Source organism: Oncorhynchus gorbuscha, linkage group LG17 (assembly GCF_021184085.1).
Source record: "Oncorhynchus gorbuscha isolate QuinsamMale2020 ecotype Even-year linkage group LG17, OgorEven_v1.0, whole genome shotgun sequence".
NCBI lineage: Eukaryota > Metazoa > Chordata > Actinopteri > Salmoniformes > Salmonidae > Oncorhynchus > Oncorhynchus gorbuscha.
The window spans coordinates 56203034-56217436 of record NC_060189.1 but is presented as its reverse complement, the minus strand read 5'-3'; the positions used below and the strand labels follow the sequence as shown (position 1 = coordinate 56217436).

Below are 14403 nucleotides of genomic sequence, written 5' to 3'. Positions count from 1 at the left end.
TATGAAAGTGTTCACTGTTCTGACATTCATATTGTCAGTGTGACCAAGATCTAAGTTACTTTGAACCCAGTCTATAGCAAGAGGCCTTGGTTGATCCACACACACATACTCACCTCTGCAGCCACTGATGACCAGTCCCAGCTCGGCACACACACTGGCGCAGGTCACCTCACAGTCATGACCCGTCAGGATGGCTCTGGGCGTCACAAACTCAGCTGGGGAAAAACACACAAACGCACGCTAGCCAATGGAAATCAGGTGTCGGGATGTTCATTTTATAGCCACTAGAGGGCGGTAAATCCACACAACCATTTTCCTATAAGTCATAATGCCTCAGAATGTGATGCTTGGTCTATTCAAAGTGGAAGACCCACTTTATGGTCATGCATTTCACCACACAGAAATGAGAATTCAGAAACGAATGGCAACATGTGGTCAAGAGTATGTGCTCCGGCTAAAAAATAATCATTGCGACGGGACAGAGTGATTCTGACGAGCTCTCATCATGACAGTGGTTTTAGCCACTGGGTGTGGGTGGTTGTGAGAATTGGTCCTTATTTAAGAGTGGGTGGCTATGTGGTGGACTCCAACCATCACTGTAACTAGACCATAGTAGCTGCCATTTATTCTAGAATATTTATTCTTCATCAGAGACCCAGACCAGACACACTCCCAACTCACCCCCACCCCTCTCAGCAAACAGACAGGACTCTGGTGATACCATCTCCGCTCTCTCTCTCCAACACTTGTCACTAACAGTCTCCCTCTTCCTTTAATACACTGTACTCCCCCAGAAGAACCTAACCAACTCCAGGTGCCTCCAGACTAGAGACTGGGCTCTGACACCGTCCTTTAGGAGATGAGGAGAAAGAAGTGCCAAAAAGAGCAGCCCATCATTCACGTGCGTTGGGCTGAGCCATCAGAGACAAGAGCCCAAACAAGAGTTCTGCTCCAACCAATCAACACCTGTCCTGCCAATACTGGTACTGCCCAGTGTTGGATATACCACAATGGTGACCACTACATCAGTCAGTGATTAAACTTGTTAAGTAAATACAGCCAACGGACATGCACTGCAGAGTAGACAGAGAAGAAAGAGTCAAACCTCCCTCCCTCCCTCTCTCTGAGGGATGTTAAAGTCTGTCTGCCACTTTGTGGTGCTTTACAGGAGCCAGGTTGCTGCACTGATAATATTGGTGTTTAACAGGGGGTCCCAGCTGACCCCTGCTCCCTTTGATGTGGGGTGAGAGGTCAGAGGTCATAGTAAAGCTGCTAAAGCACTGTACCACAGTCAGTCCCACACTGCAGTTCATTAGGAGGTCACTATCAGACAGAGGGCGTCTTAACGCCACGTCTCGCACGGTGCCCTGGGTCTTCTCAAACAGAGGAGAGGACGGGGTCAAGTTCAACTACAGCAGGAGACAGACCGACAGACAGCACTTCAAGAAGGAAGTCATAGAAATGGAAAAGCTAGAATGGACATGGTTGTTAAATACCGAATTGTATAAACCATCTACTTGCAAACAAATGTGCTGAGCAAAAAAACACACTCTCTGAACCATTAATATACCTAGTTGTTGCATGTGTCTGCTGGAGTAAAAACACCCTCTCTGAAACATTAATATACCTAGTTGTTGCATGTGTCTGCTGGAGTAAAAACACACTCTCTGAAACATTAATATACCTAGTTGTTGCATGTGCCTGATGGAGTAAAAACACACTCTCTGAAACATTAATATACCTAGTTGTTGCTTGTGCCTGCTGGAGTAAAAACACCCTCTCTGAAACATTAATATACCTAGTTGTTGCATGTGCCTGATGGAGTAAAAACACACTCTCTGAAACATTAATATACCTAGTTGTTGCATGTGCCTGATGGAGTAAAAACACACTCTCTGAAACATTAATATACCTAGTTGTTGCTTGTGCCTGCTGGAGTAAAAACACCCTCTCTGAAACATTAATATACCTAGTTGTTGCATGTGCCTGATGGAGTAAAAACACCCTCTCTGAAACATTAATATACCTAGTTGTTGCTTGTGTCTGCTGGAGTAAAAACACACTCTCTGAAACATTAATATACCTAGTTGTTGCTTGTGTCTGCTGGAGTAAAAACACACTCTCTGAAACATTAATATACCTAGTTGTTGCTTGTGTCTGCTGGAGTAAAAACACACTCTCTGAAACATTAATATACCTAGTTGTTGCATGTGTCTGCTGGAGTAAAAACACACTCTCTGAAACATTAATATACCTAGTTGTTGCTTGTGTCTGCTGGAGTAAAAACACCCTCTCTGAACCATTAATATACCTAGTTGTTGCATGTGTCTGCTGGAGTAAAAACACACTCTCTGAAACATTAATATGCCTGCATGTGTCTGATGGAGTAAAAACACACTCTGAAACATTAATATACCTAGTTGTTGCATGTGTCTGCTGGAGTAAAAACACCCTCTCTGAAACATTAATATACCTAGTTGTTGCATGTGTCTGCTGGAGTAAAAACACCCTCTCTGAAACATTAATATACCTAGTTGTTGCATGTGCCTGATGGAGTAAAAACACACTCTCTGAACCATTAATATACCTAGTTGTTGCTTGTGCCTAATGGAGTAAAAACACCCTCTCTGAAACATTAATATACCTAGTTGTTGCATGTGTCTGCTGGAGTAAAAACACACTCTCTGAAACATTAATATACCTAGTTGTTGCATGTGCCTGATGGAGTAAAAACACACTCTCTGAAACATTAATATACCTAGTTGTTGCTTGTGCCTGCTGGAGTAAAAACACCCTCTCTGAAACATTAATATACCTAGTTGTTGCATGTGCCTGATGGAGTAAAAACACACTCTCTGAAACATTAATATACCTAGTTGTTGCATGTGCCTGATGGAGTAAAAACACACTCTCTGAAACATTAATATACCTAGTTGTTGCTTGTGCCTGCTGGAGTAAAAACACCCTCTCTGAAACATTAATATACCTAGTTGTTGCATGTGCCTGATGGAGTAAAAACACACTCTCTGAAACATTAATATACCTAGTTGTTGCTTGTGTCTGCTGGAGTAAAAACACACTCTCTGAAACATTAATATACCTAGTTGTTGCTTGTGTCTGCTGGAGTAAAAACACACTCTCTGAAACATTAATATACCTAGTTGTTGCATGTGCCTGATGGAGTAAAAACACACTCTCTGAACCATTAATATACCTAGTTGTTGCTTGTGCCTAATGGAGTAAAAACACCCTCTCTGAAACATTAATATACCTAGTTGTTGCATGTGTCTGCTGGAGTAAAAACACACTCTCTGAAACATTAATATACCTAGTTGTTGCATGTGCCTGATGGAGTAAAAACACACTCTCTGAAACATTAATATACCTAGTTGTTGCTTGTGCCTGCTGGAGTAAAAACACCCTCTCTGAAACATTAATATACCTAGTTGTTGCATGTGCCTGATGGAGTAAAAACACACTCTCTGAAACATTAATATACCTAGTTGTTGCATGTGCCTGATGGAGTAAAAACACACTCTCTGAAACATTAATATACCTAGTTGTTGCTTGTGCCTGCTGGAGTAAAAACACCCTCTCTGAAACATTAATATACCTAGTTGTTGCATGTGCCTGATGGAGTAAAAACACACTCTCTGAAACATTAATATACCTAGTTGTTGCTTGTGTCTGCTGGAGTAAAAACACACTCTCTGAAACATTAATATACCTAGTTGTTGCTTGTGTCTGCTGGAGTAAAAACACACTCTCTGAAACATTAATATACCTAGTTGTTGCTTGTGTCTGCTGGAGTAAAAACACACTCTCTGAAACATTAATATACCTAGTTGTTGCTTGTGTCTGCTGGAGTAAAAACACTCTCTGAAACATTAATATACCTAGTTGTTGCTTGTGTCTGCTGGAGTAAAAACACCCTCTCTGAACCATTAATATACCTAGTTGTTGCATGTGTCTGCTGGAGTAAAAACACACTCTCTGAAACATTAATATACCTGCATGTGTCTGATGGAGTAAAAACACACTCTGAAACATTAATATACCTAGTTGTTGCATGTGTCTGCTGGAGTAAAAACACCCTCTCTGAAACATTAATATACCTAGTTGTTGCATGTGTCTGCTGGAGTAAAAACACCCTCTCTGAAACATTAATATACGTAGTTGTTGCATGTGCCTGATGGAGTAAAAACACACTCTCTGAAACATTAATATACCTAGTTGTTGCTTGTGCCTAATGGAGTAAAAACACCCTCTCTGAAACATTAATATACCTAGTTGTTGCTTGTGTCTGATGGAGTAAAAACACACTCTCTGAAACATTAATATACCTAGTTGTTGCATGTGCCTGATGGAGTAAAAACACACCCTCTGAAACATTAATATACCTAGTTGTTGCATGTGTCTGATGGAGTAAAAACACCCTCTCTGAAACATTAATATACCTACCTAGTTGTTGCATGTGCCTGATGGAGTAAAAACACACCCTCTGAAACATTAATATACCTAGTTGTTGCATGTGCCTGATGGAGTAAAAACGCCCTCTCTGAAACATTAATATACCTACCTAGTTGTTGCATGTGCCTGATGGATTAAAAACACACCCTCTGAAACATTAATATACCTAGTTGTTGCATGTGCCTGATGGAGTAAAAACGCCCTCTCTGAAACATTAATATACCTACCTAGTTGTTGCATGTGCCTGATGGAGTAAAAACACCCTCTCTGAAACATTAATATACCTACCTAGTTGTTGCATGTGCCTGATGGAGTAAAAACGCCCTCTCTGAAACATTAAAATACCTGCATGTGTCTGATGGAGTAAAAACACCCTCTCTGAAACATTAATATACCTACCTAGTTGTTGCATGTGCCTGATGGAGTAAAAACGCCCTCTCTGAAACATTAATATACCTAGTTGTTGCATGTGCCTGATGGAGTAAAAACGCCCTCTCTGAAACATTAATATACCTACCTAGTTGTTGCATGTGCCTGATGGAGTAAAAACACCCTCTCTGAAACATTAATATACCTACCTAGTTGTTGCATGTGCCTGATGGAGTAAAAACACCCTCTCTGAAACATTAATATACCTAGTTGTTGCATGTGCCTGATGGAGTAAAAACGCCCTCTCTGAAACATTAATATACCTAGTTGTTGCTTGTGTCTGCTGGAGTAAAAACACACTCTCTGAAACATTAATATACCTAGTTGTTGCATGTGCCTGATGGAGTAAAAACGCCCTCTCTGAAACATTAATATACCTACCTAGTTGTTGCATGTGCCTGATGGAGTAAAAACGCCCTCTCTGAAACATTAATATACCTAGTTGTTGCATGTGCCTGATGGAGTAAAAACACCCTCTCTGAAACATGAATATACCTAGTTGTTGCATGTGTCTGCTGGAGTAAAAAAACAAGTGTGTAAATCTTTCATTAGTGCAGAGTCCTCCGATACACTAACTGCCTTCAGCTTGGTGGGTAGTAACCCTAAACACGGTAAAGGCAGAACGTTATGTACCTCCACTGACCTCCCCTGTAAAGTAAAAAGGCTCCTGGTATGATGGACAACCCCTTTAAGTTCATTTCAGTGAAGTATTTTAACGGCTTTTAAAGGCCCAGACAGGCACCCTGATGACTTTCCAACTACGTTCCACCATGCTGACACTGTGGCCACACCAGACCAACAGGTCATGATCTCTCCATGTATAGATTTCATTAAGTTAACTGTCAAACACCCTAAACGTCAGAAACTCTGATTTATGTCCTACAATGGCGAGGATTAAAGCGTGATGTCGGATTTTGCCTGTGGAAGATCAATAAAACTGATATATTGGTGCATCGTTTAACCTTTTGAGCTGCTCACCACCATTTGGTTTGCATTAGGCAGACATCTGATTACAATATAATACATAAAACCAACACTGCTAACGTACGTGTGTGTGTAGACTGAAAAGAATATCACTTACCTGGGGAAAGAGAAATGTGTGTGTGTGTGTGAGAGTATGTGTGTGTGTACTGAGAAGGGTATCATTTACCTGGGGAAAGATGTGTGTGTGTGTGTGTGTGTGTGTGTGTGTGTGTGTGTGTGTGTGTGTGTGTGTGTGTGTGTGTGTGTGTGTGTGTGTGTGTGTGTGTGTGTGTGTGTGTGTGTGTGTGTGTGTGTGTGTGTGTGTGTGTACTGAGAAGGATATCATTTGCCTGGGAAAAAGTAAATGTGTGTGTGTGTGTGTGTGTGTGTACTGGGAAGGGTATCATTTACCTTGGGAAAGGTACATGTGTGTGTGTTTGTGTACTGAGAAGGGTGTGTGTGTGTGTGTGTGTGTGTGTGTGTGTGTGTGTGTGTGTGTGTGTGTGTGTGTGTGTGTGTGTTTGTGTACTGAGAAGGGTATCATTTACCTGGGGAAAGATGTGTGTGTGTGTGTGTGTGTGTGTGTGTGTGTGTGTGTGTGTGTGTGTGTGTGTGTGTGTGTGTGTGTGTGTGTGTGTGTGTGTGTGTGTGTGTGTGTGTGTGTGTGTGTGTGTGTGTGTGTGTGTGTACTGAGAAGCATATCATTTACCTGGGAAAAGGTCAATGTGTGTGTGTGTACTGAGAAGGGTATCATTTACCTGGGGAAAGATGTGTGTGTGTGTGTGTGTGTGTGTGTGTGTGTGTGTGTGTGTGTGTGTGTGTGTGTGTGTGTGTGTGTGTGTGTACTGGGAACGGTATCATTTACCTGGGGAAAGGTGTGTGTGTGTGTGTGTGTGTGTGTGTGTGTGTGTGTGTGTGTGTGTGTGTGTGTGTGTGTGTGTGTGTGTGTGTGTGTGTGTGTGTGTGTGTGTGTGTGTGTGTGTGTGTACTGAGAAGCATATAATTTACCTGGGAAAAGGTAAATGTGTGTGTGTGTACTGGGAACGGTATCATTTACCTGGGGAAAGGTGTGTGTGTGTGTGTGTGTGTGTGTGTGTGTGTGTGTGTGTGTGTGTGTGTGTGTGTGTGTGTGTGTGTGTGTGTGTGTGTGTGTGTGTGTGTGTGTGTACTGAGAAGCATATAATTTACCTGGGAAAAGGTCAATGTGTGTGTGTGTACTGAGAAGGATATCATTTGCCTGGGAAAAAAAGTAAACGTGTGTGTGTACTGAGAAGGGTATCATTTACCTGGGGAAAGATACATGTGTGTGTGTTTGTGTACTGAGAAGGATATCATTTGCCTGGGAAAAAAAGTAAACGTGTGTGTGTACTGGGAAGGGTATCATTTGCCTGGGGAAAGATGTGTGTGTGTGTACTGAGAAGGGTATCATTTACCTGGGGAAAGATACATGTGTGTGTGTGTTTGTGTACTGAGAAGGGTATCATTTACCTGGGTGTGTGTTTGTCTGTGTGTAATGCTTAGAGAGACAAAATATATATATATAAATATATTTCAGCTGTGGTACACTGAATGATTATCAATAGGCTACTTCCTAAATGTATCTTTATTAAAACGTAATGGTTTAAAATGTGGGGGGGACGACCCATAAACCTGTGTGTTCTACCGTTGAGCCACCAGAGGTCAGTATAGTCTGCAGAATCCCCTCCCACTGTGCATGCACTCTACTGCTCTTCACTCACTCACAGAGAAGAGTGTACGGATCAGGCACTGATTGTGTACGTGTGTGTGTGTGTGTGTGTGTGTGTGTGTGTCCTATGGTTAGCAGACCCTAGAGCAATGGAGCATCATATTGTGGTGGTGGGCCGGACTGATTAAAGTACTGCTGCTAAGACTCACTGCTGCACCATGCAGAATCTGGCAGGCTGGAGAATAACAGATGCACACACACTCAAAGACCGAGACAGAGACCGACAGAGAAAGCCAGAGACACACTTGATTCACACAAACTACTCTGTACACAACGCAGGCTGTCTCAGGCGGAAGAATAGCAGATGCACATATACAGATACAGAGCCTTCAGAAATGTATTTACACTGCTTGACTTTTTCCACATTTTGTTGAGTTTTGAATAAAATGTTTTATCAAATTTTAACAAATGTGTCACAGGTCAACACACAATATCCCATGATGTCAAAGTGGAATTATGTTCATAAACATTTTTACAAATGAAAAGCTGAAATGTCTTGAGTCAATAAGTATTAAAGCCCTTTGTTATGGCAAGCCTAAATTAGTTCAGTAGTAGAAATGCTTAAAAGGTCACAATAAGTTGCATGGACTTAGTGTTTAACATGATTTTTAAATGACTACATTATCTCTGTTCCCCACACATACAATATCTGTAAGGTCCCTCAGTCGAGCAGTATATTTCAAACACAGATTCAACCACAAAGACCAGGAAGGTTTTCCAATGCCTCGCAAATAAGGGCACCTACTATTGGTAGATAAAACTTCAAATGAAAAAGACATTGAATATCCATTCGAGCATGGTGAAGTTACACTTGTGTATCAATACACCCAGTCACTACAAAGATACAGGTGTTCTTCCTAACTCAGATGCCAGAGAGGAAGGAAACAACTCAGGGATTTCACCCTGAGGACAATGGTGACTTTAAAACAGTTACAGAGTTTAATAGCTGTGATAGGAGATAACTGAGGATGGATCAACAACATTGTAGTTACTCCACACTAATTTACCTAATTGACAGAGGGAAAATAAGGATGCCTGTACAGAATACAAATTATCCTAAATATCCATCCTGTTTGCAACAAGGCACTAAGTTAATACTGCAAAAAATGTGACAAAGCAATTAACTTGTTGTCCTGAATACAAAGTGTTGTATTGGATTTGCCCCAAACATATTACTGAGTACCACTCTTCATATTTTCCAGCATATTACTGACTGCATCATGTTATGGGTATGCTTGTAATCGTTAAGGACTGGGGAGTTTTTAAGGGTAGAAAATAAACGTAATGGAGCTAAGCACAGGCAAAATCCTAGAGAAAAATCTGGTTGTTTGCTTTCCACCAGACACTGGGATATGAATTCACCTTTCAGCAGGACAACAACCTAAAACACAAGTGCAAATATACACTGGAATTGCTTACCAAGAAGACCGTGAATGTTCTTGAGTGGCCGAGATACAGTTATGACTTATATCTACTTGAAAATCTCTGGCAAGACCTGAAAATGGTTGCCTAGCAATGATCAACAACCAACTTGACAAGAGCTTGAAGAATTTTGAAAATAATAAATGGGCAAGTGTTGTACAATCCAGATGTGGAAAGCTCTTAAGAGACGTACCCAGAAAGACTGCTTCTACAAAGTATTGACTCAGGGGTGTGAATAGTTATGTCAATGAGATATTTCTGTATTTCATGATCAATAACTTTGGTAACATTTCTAAAATCATGTTTTCTATTTGTCATTATGGGGAATTGAGTGTAGATGGGCAAGAGAAAAATAAATATATTTAAACCATTTTGAATTCAGGCTGTAACACAACAAAAGGTGGAATAAGTCAATGGGTGTGAATACTTCCTGAAGGCCCTGTTCACACACTTTATACAAACACACACGCTGGATTCACTACTCGACTGTACACCATGCAACCTGGCACTGCCTGAGGCAGGAGAAGAACAACCTACATATCGACACAGATACCCTAGACCAATACCAACTGCCCCATTCAATCAAATCTGACAACCTTAAAGCCATGCGTAGCCCATGTGAAATTGGGGATTCATAAGGAACACACATCATTTAATGTATGTAGAATGTAATCATCTTTTCTTGTTTGATCTATTTGGTATAAATTAACACAGCCCACAGTATGCATGTTTTAATAATTAAATGTACATTTCTACTGATTGTCCTCAGAGTGATGTAATCATCCATGTGTGAAGTACTAACCTCATATGGTAATATATTATACATCTAATTATTTATATCATTTAGAATTAACCGAATATGCGGCCCAATGGTAATTTACACCTCGGAAACACGGAATACCTCGACTGCTAAATCACCAAAATAGCAGCCAAATCTATAAAATAGGAGCCAAATCTATAAAATAGCAGCCAAATCTATAAAATAGCAGCCAAAATCTGTAAAATAGCAACCAAATCTGTAAAATAGCAGCCAAAATCTATAAAATAGCAGCCAAATCTATAAAATAGCAGCCAAATCTATAAAATAGCAGCCGAATCTGTAAAATAGCAGCCAAAATCTGTAAAATAGCAACCAAATCTGTAAAATAGCAGCCAAAATCTATAAAATAGCAGCCAAATCTATAAAATAGCAACCAAATCTGTAAAATAGCAGCCAAAATCTATAAAATAGCAGCCAAATCTATAAAATAGCAGCCAAATCTATAAAATAGCAGCCGAATCTGTAGAATAGCAGACAAATCTATAAAATAGCAGCCAAATCTATAAAATAGCAGCCGAATCTGTAAAATAGCAGCCAAAATCTGTAAAATAGCAACCAAATCTGTAAAATAGCAGCCAAAATCTATAAAATAGCAGCCAAATCTATAAAATAGCAGCCAAATCTATAAAATAGCAGCCAAAATCTGTAAAATAGCAACCAAATCTGTAAAATAGCAGCCAAAATCTATAAAATAGCAGCCAAATCTATAAAATAGCAGCCGAATCTGTAAAATAGCAGCCAAAATCTGTAAAATAGCAACCAAATCTGTAAAATAGCAGCCAAAATCTATAAAATAGCAGCCAAATCTATAAAATAGCAGCCAAATCTATAAAATAGCAGCCAAATCTATAAAATAGCAGCCAAAATCTATAAAATAGCAGCCAAAATCTATAAAATAGCAGCCAAATCTATAAAATAGCAGCCAAAATCTATAAAATAGCAGCCAAAATCTGTAAAATAGCAACCAAATCTGTAAAATAGCAGCCAAAATCTATAAAATAGCAGCCAAATCTATAAAATAGCAGCCAAATCTATAAAATAGCAGCCAAAATCTATAAAATAGCAGCCAAATCTATAAAATAGCAGCCAAAATCTATAAAATAGCAGCCAAAATCTGTAAAATAGCAACCAAATCTGTAAAATAGCAGCCAAAATCTATAAAATAGCAGCCAAATCTATAAAATAGCAGCCAAATCTATAAAATAGCAGCCGAATCTGTAGAATAGCAGACAAATCTATAAAATAGCAGCCAAATCTATAAAATAGCAGCCGAATCTGTAAAATAGCAGCCAAAATCTGTAAAATAGCAACCAAATCTGTAAAATAGCAGCCAAAATCTATAAAATAGCAGCCAAATCTATAAAATAGCAGCCAAATCTATAAAATAGCAGCCGAATCTATAAAATAGCAGCCAAATCTATAAAATAGCAGCCAAATCTATAAAATAGCAGCCAAATCTATAAAATAGCAGCCAAATCTATAAAATAGCAGCCGAATCTGTACAATAGCAGCCAAAATCTGTAAAATAGCAACCAAATCTGTAAAATAGCAGCCAAAATCTATAAAATAGCAGCCAAATCTATAAAATAGCAGCCAAATCTATAAAATAGCAGACAAATCTATAAAATAGCAGCCAAAATCTATAAAATAGCAGCCAAATCTATAAAATAGGAGCCAAATCTATAAAATAGCAGCCAAATCTATAAAATAGCAGCCAAAATCTGTAAAATAGCAACCAAATCTGTAAAATAGCAGCCAAAATCTATAAAATAGCAGCCAAATCTATAAAATAGCAGCCGAATCTGTAGAATAGCAGACAAATCTATAAAATAGCAGACAAATCTATAAAATAGCAGCCAAAATCTGTAAAATAGCAGCCAAATCTGTAGAATAGCAGACAAATCTATAAAATAGCAGCCAAAATCTGTAAAATAGCAGACAAATCTATAAAATAGCAGACAAATCTATAAAATAGCAGCCAAAATCTGTAAAATAGCAACCAAATCTGTAAAATAGCAGCCAAAATCTATAAAATAGCAGCCAAATCTATAAAATAGCAGCCAAATCTATAAAATAGCAGCCGAATCTGTAGAATAGCAGCCAAATCTATAAAATAGCAGCCGAATCTGTAGAATAGCAGACAAATCTATAAAATAGCAGACAAATCTATAAAATAGCAGCCAAATCTGTAGAATAGCAGACAAATCTATAAAATAGCAGCCAAATCTATAAAATAGCAGACAAATCTATAAAATAGCAGCCAAAATCTGTAAAATAGCAACCAAATCTGTAAAATAGCAGCCAAAATCTATAAAATAGCAGCCAAATCTATAAAATAGCAGCCAAATCTATAAAATAGCAGCCGAATCTGTAGAATAGCAGACAAATCTATAAAATAGCAGACAAATCTATAAAATAGCAGCCAAAATCTGTAAAATAGCAGCCAAATCTGTAGAATAGCAGACAAATCTATAAAATAGCAGCCAAAATCTGTAAAATAGCAGCCAAATCTATAAAATAGCAGACAAATCTATAAAATAGCAGCCAAAATCTGTAAAATAGCAGCCAAATCTGTAGAATAGCAGACAAATCTATAAAATAGCAGCCAAAATCTGTAAAATAGCAGCCAAATCTGTAGAATAGCAGCCAAATCTATAAAATAGCAGCCAAATCTGTAAAATAGCAGCCAAAATCTATAAAATAGCAGCCGAATCTGTAAAATAGCAGCCAAAATCAAAAGTCTGTATTTTGTAACTTAAGCAACATGCCCACCTTCCCGTAGCCATGTACCACACTTTTGGTTCATTTTAGTTTTGGAAACACCTCTTGGTAAATTCCACTCGTGGTGGGAAAGACTGCGACATCCACCTCCAAAACACCAGATGAGGTCAGTGACACGCTGTCATCTAACGTTCCGTGTTCCAGATCAACAACCGATGCGTCTTATTAACCAAATCACAATTTGTCATAAATTGCAGTCCATTTGTAGCAGAGCACTTAACGGGATGTAAGGGTCTCTAAAGCCAGCCAAATTAGTACCATGGAGGCAGTGACTCTCACTGCTCTGTGCGGTGTTAGGTCCTTTGATCATCACGGTCCGTGTCATATGTCATGGTAAGAGTAAGGGCTGTAAGGGGCGGCCCCCAACGGTAACGTTTGCACTTCTCATGACTGTTCTAACCCCGCATCAGATGGAAGGTGGTGGGCTTTCATGTGACCAGCAACCCCCACGTCACATTTACCGTCTCTAAGTGGTCCTCGGACTCTCACTCACACACACATGGAGGGACAAACACACACACTGACGTTCTCACACACACACACACACACACACACACACACACACACACACACACACACACACACACACACACACACACACACACACACACACACACACACACACACACACACACACACACACACACACACACACACACACACTATAGAGAGAGAGAGCCCATTTCTTGACCACAGTCAGTTCCCTAAAATCCAATCTGTGTATAGGAGACGTCGTGTGGTCAGATGAAACTAATTGTTACTTTACAGACTGGGTCCGTAAATACAGTCAGACCTGTCTCTGAGAGATAGGGTTCTGGGTTACAGTGTGGTACTTTACACAGGCAGCCCTATTCTGATTGTTTTCCCAATTATGCAAAAGAGCTGATCTGATTGGTCAAAAGACCAATTAGTAAGAAAAAAAAAATCTGAATTGGGCTGCCCCCCCCCCCCCCTAGCATAAAGAGTGTACTCACTTCCGGGGTTCTCTCCGATGCTGCTGTGTTTTCCGTTCCAGTACCAGAGCAGTAACGTGGCGTCTCTGGAGCCTGACAGGACGTAGCAGTCCCCTCCGATGTACGACTCAGACCTGGCCAGACACGTCACCACGTCACGGTGACCAAACACTATCTGGGTCAGCTTCCCTGGAAACACACAATACAATATGAGACACGTCACCACGTCACGGTGACCAAACACTATCTGGGTCAGCTTCCCTGGAAACACACAATACAATATGAGACACGTCACCACGTCACGGTGACCAAACACTATCTGGGTCAGCTTCCTGAAACACACAATACAATATGAGACACGTCACCACGTCACGGTGACCAAACACTATCTGGGTCAGCTTCCTGGAAACACACAATACAATATGAGACACGTCACCACGTCACGGTGACCAAACACTATCTGGGTCAGCTTCCCTGGAAACACACAATACAATATGAGACACGTCACCACGTCACGGTGACCAAACACTATCTGGGTCAGCTTCCCTGGAAACACACAATACAATATGAGCCACGTCACCACGTCACGGTGACCAAACACTATCTGGGTCAGCTTCCCTGGAAACACAATACAATATGAGACACATCACCACGTCCCGGTGACCAAACACTATCTGGGTCAGCTTCCCTGGAAACACACACACCATATGAGACACGTCACGGTGACCAAACACTATCTGGGTCAGCTTCCCTGGAAACACAATACAATATGAGCCACGTCACCACGTCACGGTGACCAAACACTATCTGGGTCAGCT

General features: G+C 40.1%; 1 protein-coding gene across 3 annotated transcripts in view; it reads right to left on the bottom strand.

Annotated features, from left to right (window-relative positions):
• Nucleotides 1-14403, bottom strand: part of LOC124001246 (lipopolysaccharide-responsive and beige-like anchor protein) — a 399363-nt gene that overhangs the window by 9229 nt on the left and 375731 nt on the right. For all 3 annotated transcript variants that reach the window (XM_046307891.1, XM_046307893.1, XM_046307892.1), the window contains 2 exons: nucleotides 13607-13774; nucleotides 114-215 (listed from right to left, as the gene is read on the bottom strand). In XM_046307891.1, coding sequence (XP_046163847.1) covers nucleotides 114-215; nucleotides 13607-13774 — 270 coding nt within the window. The remainder of the gene's footprint in view (nucleotides 1-113; nucleotides 216-13606; nucleotides 13775-14403) is intronic.